The sequence below is a fragment of the Colletes latitarsis genome, chromosome 11 (genome assembly GCF_051014445.1).
Source record: "Colletes latitarsis isolate SP2378_abdomen chromosome 11, iyColLati1, whole genome shotgun sequence".
NCBI classification, from domain to species: domain Eukaryota; kingdom Metazoa; phylum Arthropoda; class Insecta; order Hymenoptera; family Colletidae; genus Colletes; species Colletes latitarsis.
In genome coordinates this window covers 24,602,132-24,612,243 of record NC_135144.1, presented here as the reverse complement: position 1 = coordinate 24,612,243, position 10,112 = coordinate 24,602,132, and the positions used below count along the sequence as shown (strand labels likewise).

Here is a 10,112-nt window from a genome sequence, read left to right as displayed (position 1 = left end):
TAATTCTTAACCAATGATAACGTTCAACTATCGAATAATAGAGTTAAGGTAGCGGCAGTAGTACAACTCTTCCATCAACGTCTCGTGTTCGCTCGTCCATCGTCGTCCATCTAGCGACCACCGTCTGGATCACGAATATACGGATAGAAACGCGTATTTACTTCGCGCGTAAACAAAAATGCGAAAAGTTTGAACGTTAAACTCTGTTCGGTTCGTTTCCGGTGTCCGCTTTCCTCGACTCTTTTCTATTTGCCTCTTCGTCGCGCTCATTTAAACGTTTAGAGTTAATAATTCTTACTTGACGTTGCACTTTCATTGACTAGTTTTGTGATTTGCAGCGTATCCCCGCGAGCGTGTCCGATACGCGCGATACACCCCCTTTAATTCCCGTCCTCGTGCCTCGTTGCAAGGCTACGGCTCAGAGCGATCGGACGTCGACGTTTTTCCCGAGCTTCGTTTCCGTGTCTTCCTCAACGTTCTCTTCCTGTCCTCCTTCCATCGCGATCCGATCACCGGGTACAATTTTCCTATTTCGCGTTCAACGCCTTCCGCCTCGAGTTCACGACGACCGTCCATTTTGCGTTCGGTTCGCGGAGAAGAGTCCGGGAGACGACGAATTTCAACGAGAATCTCTGAAAAGTCTCCCCCACCCCTCTCACCCTGCCCCATTCGATCCCGTGGACGATCTCCCGAGACATCGAGGACCAACCGCGAACCAAACGGATCCTTTAGCGATCCGTCTCGAGACGCTTCCTCGAGCTCGACCGCCTGGACGTTGACAGCGTAATTGACAACAATTACGAGCGGATCGTCGCGTTGACCCTTTGCTATCCTCTCGTCCGGAGCCAAAGCTCGCGAAGGGCCACGGTTAAAGAGCCTTCGGGCTTGTCAACCGCAGATCCAGAGAGGACGGGGGAACGTCGTTGACCGACGACGAAGGGACAAAGTGGACTCTGACGACACCTTTGACCCGCCTGTTTCCTCGTTCTATGCTCGAAGTCCACTCGCGTTCGTTTCCGTTCCACTCGTTGGCGAGTTCGACGACCACGACGACGACAGCGACGTCGCCGGTCGTCGTTTTACTGTGGCACCGTGTCCGACACCGAGTGGTTCGACTGTTGGAAGGCCTTCAGGTTCAGCTCGGCTTTGTGCTCCCGCGCTATATGGCGTCTGACGGTGTTGTTCCGCGTGAACGTCCGCGAACAAAATGGACAGGGCACCCTGATGCCCTGGTGACGTTGCCGTATGTGAGCGCGCAGGTTCGTCTCGTAGCCGTACAATCTTTCGCAGAATGGACACTTCAGTTTCTTCCCTGGAAAGGAAAATAAGGACGTTCGTTAGAATTGTATAATTACGGATCACGCTTTATTTGTAGCAATTTTATTCGATACAGTACGTGCTTTTCAATTATCCACAAATGAAATATATTTAATCGACCAATCGAATTTTTGTATTTATAGATATAATATTTATGTCGCATATACAACGAAATTAAAAAATTTCAAATCATTCTAAACAACATTTATTTAATTAGTCTCCTAAAAGTGCTTAAAAAGGGAGTTCGTGAGGTTCGCCCGAGTGCCAAGAGGGTGTCTGTAAAAAAAGGAGAACCATTGGCCTAGCATAAACATCCTCCTCATCCGAAAACACTGTGTCATCCGAAACTTCATAAATCTCGCCTTACTCTGTCGTTCCTTCTCTACTTCCCACATCTTTTAAACGCGCGACGAAAGAAGAGTTCAAGCATATTTGAGGGTAAGACAAAGTTTTCTATTTTAATGTGGAAAACTTCTGCGCCGTTGAGATATAGGTTTAGATGCTTCGATCAAGTTAGAAATCTCCGAATTCGAAATAAGAGCAATGAAAACACTTTGAAGGATTCATATTACTAAATTTATTTCCGCGTAAACTTCAATTGGCAAACAATAGCGTAGATTTCTCGGTATTTTCGTGGAAGACAGACTCTATCTTCGCGTGTATCGATCAAAGAGACAAACAAGGTTCTTCGACTACGAGAAGAAACGAGGGTGCACGTTACGCAATCGACCTTCTCGTTTTGGCGTTTGTATTCGAGATTCTCCAGCAGTCCCTTCGAACGCGAGTGAAGTTCACGGCACAGGCCAATGGCATCCAGATTGCTGGCACGTGTAAGGCCATCGTGAACGTTGCGAAGTCCCATCGGTCACGATCGGAGTCGCGTCGTAGGCGCCATTTACAAACGTTATTATTTTCCTTAGACCGTGCGGAACCGATCATTAACTCTTAGAAGCTAACGTTAACGCGGCTCGACCGTGACTGATCCCAATTCTTCCCGTTTCTCCGAGAATCCCACGAGGGATGTCTTAAAAGATCCCGTTGCTCGCGTTCCTTCCTAACGAAATCGTTCGAACCGATCTTATTATTATCGATGTAAGAGTTTACTGGAACCACCGACAGCGTCGAGCATTTCGTTTCATAACGTTGGAAAGGTCGAGAGAATCCACGACCGGGCTAGAGGAATGCTAATTCTAGGTCTTGGACTACAAAAAGCATCGTGTATCGTTTTCAAATACAGCACGTCGTGGTAGGGGAAGTCGATGATGACGCCTGGCAGCGGACCACTAGGAACATCTTCGAAACTCGAAGTTAACGATTGTAAAAGTATCGCGCGCCGGACCAGAAAGATGCGTCGTGTAAAGTAAAAAAAGGCAGCACGTGCATCCGTGCGCGGAACCGCCTTGGTTTTTCGGCGGACAGAGGCTAAAAATAGAGCCGGGCCATCCTAGAAAAAGTAAACGGGGCCGCGAGGCTCGATTTCGTGCAGCTGACTAACGAAATTCACAAAGGATCAGTGGCGAAACAAAGGCGAATCCGTGAAGACGTTTACTACGTGGAATCGAGTGGCTGGAACGAAACGACGGTGAAGGGGGAAGAAAACGGCGAGGAGCCTGAAACCGAAACTGACGGAGAGAAAGAGAGGAAGAGATAAAGATAGAAAAAGGATTACGGGAAATGAGAAAAGGGGAACGAAACGAGACGGGAACGGGGGAGGGGGATGGGGGATCGCGGTGGGTGGGGAGAAAGCAGGCACGGTGCCCGCGGGGTACGTACGCCCCTGAGATATGCAGAAACGCAAAACGTCGGTGCTGCCCTCGAGAAGCGAAGGCGATCGCTTCCGCGAAAGGCTGCGCCATCTGCTCTGCCTGGAAATTTACGGATTCTCGCGTGTAACGGCGATTATTGCGGGACATCCCCCGAATATATCAAGGAGCGGACCGATCTGCGGCGAACAGGACCGCCCGGTGCGTTTCGTGACTCGGGCCAGTCGATTAAATCGATGGGTATCCGGACTATCGACAGGATAAGTGCACTTTGCAATTGACAGATCTCTCTCGCGGTGGGCTAGCTTCTTTTTTTCCTTAGCAAGATAATTGCACGCTATATTTATTTTGAATATCATAATGTACGATTATTATTGCAATATCGCGCACGACTCGTCGTAGAATAAATATATTCATCGATAGAGAGCTGTCTTGCAACAGTCGCAGTAGCAACGGAACACAAGCAACAGACAAGTAGTATGAGACAAGGGGCGTTATTTCTGGACAATCTAGAAGATGAATAATTCGGCCACGAGTATAGTGCGATAATCAGGCTACGTGGAAGTGTTGCAACAACAGATGCGTTCGTGGGTTGTTTCGATGCATTCGATCCAAGGGTTGCACTCGTATAGTCAGCAAAAAGGAAACGGAACCTCTAGAAATTTTTGTAAAATTTTTGTAAAATCTCTATGGGGAAAACGAAGAGAAAATTTGATCGGAGGTGGAGCAGTTTTCGAGAAAAATTATTTCGAGCACGAAGACGCTTCGCTTCGACGTACACGTGCGTAATGAATTCCAAGAAAGTGACCCTGACACGTGCTCGCGAAATAAAAATTCGATAACACTGTTGCGTATATTCTGCAACGATATTACGTGTAAAATTTATTTTTGAGAGAGTTTCCAACGATGGGGGATCGTTGGACAGCTTTATGCAGCACACGCCAGGGAAAAGTCGAAAACCTTCTGCTTTGGATATACAGGGTCAACCGCAAAACTTGACTGGTTTAATTCATTCTATTACTAGTGGACAGTTGAAAAAGCTTTCTATTCTAAATCTTTCAATGTCTTAGTTTTAAAAAATTTTAAATTAACTTCCGGAATTCTTTGTATTCTTTTCCCGCAAATTAGCATACATCATCATTTTTATAAACAGACAAGGAGAAAAACTTAACTATGGGTCAGAGGTGACTCGGTTGTCGCAACTACCAAAAAATTTCGTAATGACAAAGAGACAAATTAAGCTCGAATACCGTTGAAAGGAGCCATTCTGTCGCTGGTAACAGTAGTCGAAACGTAAGAAGAAAGATGAAAGAGTGACCCGATTGGATAATTTCACGAGTTTTCGTTGAATCCTCGAAGACAGGGACCCTGAAACAGTCCGTGAGACGACGGAAAACAAGGAATCCACGATTTGGCCTTCGATTTCTCGTGCGTGTTCGATCGAAGGGCCAACGAAGCGAGGAAAGCCCGCAACAGTCTGCGTTCGGTCGGCTCGATTCCGCGCTGGCCTCAGAAAGGGGAAAATGGAAAGGTTCGGTTACAAGACGCAGCAGCCTCCAAGGTCTTTCTCGACCATCGCGGAGGCCTGACCCTTTTCCCTTTTCAGCTAAATGGATCGAACGAATAACATCGAGATACTCTCGATAGAGCCCTACCACAACGCGGCTTCGTTCGATCGATCGATCGCCGCTGGATATCACCTTATCAGCGGAATTTTTACCCCAACTCCTTCTCCTCTCTGTTCTCGTCGTCGTTCCTCCTTCGAATTACGAAATATCGCAACAACTGTTATACACTCGACTCGAAAATACGTAGAATGTACCGTAGATTATTGCGAACGAATGCGTTTTCGTTTATGCTGGTTAAATTTGTTGGTCACCCGGTAGATATAGTCCGAAGAGAGGCGTCGATGACACGAGTCTTCCGAAAGCCAAAATAAAGAGCGCTTTCCGCGGGCACACGTGCGTCTGGATAAAAAGTTTTCCGGATGGGGGGGAGGGCGGTCTCGTGGGAAATCTAGTGAATCTTGAGCACAGACGCGAAGCCAAGTCGGTCACGAAGAAAAGGAGACACGTTCTATCAAAGTGTGAGAAATTGAAATGCACACGAGCCCAGAATTAAATGTTGGATGTATAAATAGTTTGCTTGAATTTTGACCACGATTCCGGAAATCTGTCCCACTGTGCTCGGTGTCGAAACGGATCGCCCGGGGTGTTCGTACGCGTCGTGATCGCACGAGGAAGCACGACGAATACACGCGGGAAGCGTAGGAGCCATGGATCGTCAGTCCTTGACACATTTCGCTCGATGGCGCCAAATTGGTCGTCGGTCGGCCGGCATGCTGGCCATCGCGTACGGGAGGAGAAACAAAGGAACCACGTCCTATGGCCAAGGGAGAAACGAGGAGGGAGGATTATTCCGACCACAGCCCGGAAAAACTTGTGACACGATCGAAAGATCCGATTCGATAACGAAGTATCTTCTGTTTCTCGATGTTCTACGCACCGCGACAAAAAGATAGCAAGTAATTTTGACGCTTTTCCGTAAACGTAGTTAAATAATAGAAATTTTTATATTACATATCATTCTTCGGTTAATAATTGAGTCAGTTGTCCTAATTTGGAATAGGAACAATCCGATATATAAATTTCTTAAGAAGCACTCGGTGAAACTTTCCTGTTAATTCACCCCTCTGGTCTTGTTTTCAACTCACTTTGCAAACATCAAAGAATTTCAAGCTATCGTCTTACCTTCGTGGACTCGACTTGTTAACGCAAAAAAGATGGAAATGTTTCCTACGCGGGATCGAAGGCGTCCAGTAGTCTTAGCGTTCGGTCAAAGACGAGAGCTGTAAGGAAAGCGGATCGAGGAGGAAGAGGGTAAGGAAAATCAATGTCAGCCACGGGCGTTGCAACCCGAAATCAAGGGAGCTCTGGACCACCCTCCTTTTCCTTAGAACCCTGGTCGATCCATGGCTGCAAGGGATGCCAACCCTCTTGTACCCCCGGAGAAAGACCAGAGGAAACCATAACCCGCACAACGGTCCACTTTCGAGACCTCGTCGAATCGGAATACTTCTACCTTCTAGCTCCCTCCGGGGTGTTCCTGTCGCGCGTTTACGCCTTGGTGTGATTTCTCTCCGCGTTCTCGTCTAATATTTTGACTTTTTGCTTTCGGTTTCACCCGGCGACGCTCGTGTTAAAGACGACGCGGCGACGTTTGCCACGCGTTGAATTATTTATGGAGATCGACGATCACAAACGCGCCAGAACCGAAGCTGTACTTCGGGAAATTATTCCGCGTTCCGGGGACGAAGTTGGCGCAACAAGGTCGAGTTCAAGTTTCGATTCGTGTTTACTTTTGATTCTTCCTCTTTCTCCGAAGGTATTACACAAACAGATAACACGCGATGTCATAGGATACTACGAAAGGGCAACGACGATTATACCGGGACAATATTGGTACAAAGAAATACGATTTCCATCGATTTCTAATTAGGAGCCCCGAATCGTACGCTCATGTACATCGATTAACCCTTTGCACTCGGCTGTCCCCTCTGAAGAGACATCCAGCAAGGAATTTGGATGTACACTCTAACAAAACACAACGATATTATTGTTTTAAAGTGATTATACTGGGAAAAATTTTAGTAGGGGATTCTAGAGGCCAAAATAAGACAAAAAGCAAGAATACCAATTTGTTGATGGAGGCTTCGTTAAAAAGTTATTAAGAAATAAATTAAAAAATGTCAAATCGTTCTGGAAAAATTATTTTCGGTTGCGGGGGTCAATTACAATTATTTTTTATGAATACACATATCCCCGAAATCCTACCCTCCTTCGAGAAAAAAATTCGGGTAGGCGGTGAAATTTTTCGGCGAAAAAAAAAATTTTTCAAATCGTTCTAAAAAAATTATTTCCGATTGCAAGGGTCGATTATAATCATTTTTGATGAATAGATATACCCCCGAAATCCTACCCAGTTTCGAGAAAAAAATTCGAGAAGGTGTGAAATTTTTTGATAAAATTAAAAAATTTCAAATCGTTCTAAAAAAATTATTTTTGATTGCAGGGATCAATTATAATCATTTTTGGTGAATAGACATACTCCCGAAATCTTACCCACTTTCGAGAAAAAAATTCATTATTGGCGGAACAAATTAATATTCTTAATTTTCGTCTTATTTTGGCGTCTAGAATCTCCCATTAAAATTTTTCCCAGGGGTGGCCGAACACCCCGTAGAAGGCAAAATACAAAAAGAAGATATATTTACTTGGATATTTACTATCTATTTCGTAAGAAAGTGTGTTTGAGTTAATGGTGGTCAAAGAAAGGTCTCCGAGTGCAAAGGGTTAATATTCGTGTACCGTGACGTTTCGTGTAATACTGCTTCGTTCATGAAGGTAATACGAGCTTGACGAATTAATTATTTATCGGTAAATTAAAGCACTTACTCTCGATGATAAAAACGTACTATTTAATAACAAAGGAAAATTGATTTCGACGTTGCAAAAATCTTCGGCTATTCAACGCTTAGCTGACATAATTTTCATGAAAAAGTCTTGAATCACGCGATAACATTGATTTAACTTGAATTTATGTAATTCCTGCAATATTAAGATTAACAGCGTGACATTTTTTCGTCGATTTCGAGTCATGTTTTTCCTTTCTCCCGATGATAAATAACAAGTTCTCGAGCGCCGGAGGAGCCATTTTTGGTTTTATGACCCATTTTCTCTGTTAATACGTTTGATATCAACGAATTTTTGGAGAATACTAAGCCTCCGAAATACACGTATCTACACATGTAAAGCTTGTGTTTGCAAACGGCGATAATGGACGATTGAACTGATATAGTAGAACGAATACATCGAATACACGTGTTGTCGACCAAATATTTTCGCGACGCTAAAATTAGTCATTATTTCCTTCATTATACATTACACGATAAACTATGCAAATGAAACAAATAAACGTTACGTTATTTGCTACCCAAAATAACTGCTTTAACTAATTAAAAACGAATTAATTTGCTCAGTCCAAACGTAACAAAACACTGTTAGAATCTATTGACTATGTTTATGATCTAAATATATAACCTTACGGTAATAATTGTTCTTTTACACTATCCGATATATTTCATTGAACTCGCCAAATTTTTGAAAAATCCTTTCAGTTCAATATGCTCAAAAGACGAACACGAAATTTCAAAACTAATTTTTTTTATGCAGATAACTTAATTAATACTTTCTATTTCTCTTATTACATTTATGCGCATCCATGTCTGTTCCTCGTAAGTACTAATTCTACACGTAACTGTAATAATACGCGTTTGTTTTCTAGTTTATAATAATATTTGTAACAAGATTGTTTGTTTCAACAAAAACTAAACTTATGCACAAAGTAATAACGTACAATGTAGCATACAGCCCGAATATTAATACGAGTCTCTATACAGAGATCCATACATATACATACATATCTTGTGGTAATTACGTTCATCAGCCGATAATGCACACATGCGCGTCGTGCAAGTTGTTATCTCAGCGTCGCGAGAATAGTGTACGAGTATACCGATACCTAACACAAGTGAAGTTACGTCTGCTCGCGAAATTCTGATTCTACTGTTTCTACGGTTGTAAACCGCAGAATTAATACGCGAACGAGCAACTCGGAACGATTTAGTTCGAAGTTTTAATAATTTCCTCTTATTATTCATGGTGTTACAAATTGGATAAGTAGCTTTTTAGATATTCCCCTACTATTTGAAATATCAAGTCTTTCGAAACAGACGTATCGTGAAAAAAAAAGTATCGTAGAACGAATTCCTAGTGTCCCCTAAAATCGATCGTCTTACCCAAAACTAATAAATGCTATTCTGTTTTTACGAAAAAAGAATATTCTACGCGGTAATTGTGCACGAAACGATACCGCGGATAAGTATCGCGCATTTGATAAATTAATCGACGGCTCAAGTTGCAAAATGTCCTTGCTCACGTCACGTTTCCATTTGCAACGTCGACCGTCGTCGTACTAACGGTCAATTATCCAACGTGTCCTATCCCGCACGCTCGCGACCGCCTCGCAATGGGAACTTTTCACGTTAGAATACACGAATCCGCCATTTATTAGAGGCATTAGAGATTACGGAGAAACCGGCGAAGATTCCGAGATTAGTTCTCAAATTGTCACGCTGACGTTTCGATTACGACATACATACGTGACCCGCCGTCCCCGGGGCCGTGGCGTTCGCGCGCGCCGTTTGTACAACGATAATTTATTATTTTCGGAAATGACCTTCCACGGTGCAGCGAAAATATTCCGCGAGATGGATCCGCCTCCGACGAAGAGAAAAAAAAAAAAAAGAAAAAGAAATGTGGGTTGCGCCGCGCACAGTCGCGCGTCGTGTACGTGCACGGGCGCTCGCGCGCTCCGCGGCTCGGCCCTCTCCGCATAGTTGCGCACACAAACGACCGAAGAGCACGCAAACCTTGCGCGTTCACGAACTTTTGGCGGCACGTGCACTCACACAACCCTACGCCACTGGCTGCACACACGAACGCCGCGTCCGTTTGTGCGCGCACGCATTCGTTTATTGATTGGTGCGTGCCGCGGTAGGCACGGCTCTACAAAATTCGGCACCCCACAACGCGCTCCCGGAAAACCGTCGGTGCATTCCGCACGGGAATCGAACAAACTTCATTCGCCGATAACGAACAATTGTTGACACTTGGGTTTATGGAACGCGTCGATTCGAAACTCGTAAATATTATTTGTTAGCAATTTATGTTGAATTTAATCAACGTACTAAATACACACCCCAATTAAAAGAAAATCTGCAATGAGTGTCCGTAAACCTAGTGTTAAACGTATTAGCAACGTTTGCAACTTGGCTTTCCACTAAAACCTCATCTCTCACAATTGCTCTTTCGCTATTTTTTTTTTTCAAAACAGTCATCCTTTGCTGGCTCTGCTCTGCTCTGTTCGAATGACATAATTAAGCATTCTTCGATATCGAGAAGTTTAGAAATT

The 10,112-nt window shown here is 44.1% G+C and overlaps 1 protein-coding gene across 3 annotated transcripts in view; it reads right to left on the bottom strand.

The window, feature by feature from the left end:
- Positions 1-686: 686 nt before the first annotated feature.
- The window catches only part of Chinmo (Chronologically inappropriate morphogenesis), a 54,780-nt gene continuing 45,354 nt past the window's right edge, over positions 687-10,112 (bottom strand). For all 3 annotated transcript variants that reach the window (XM_076777392.1, XM_076777391.1, XM_076777393.1), the window contains exon 7: positions 687-1,312. In XM_076777392.1, coding sequence (XP_076633507.1) covers positions 1,080-1,312 — 233 coding nt within the window. In that variant the 3' untranslated portion in view covers positions 687-1,079. The remainder of the gene's footprint in view (positions 1,313-10,112) is intronic.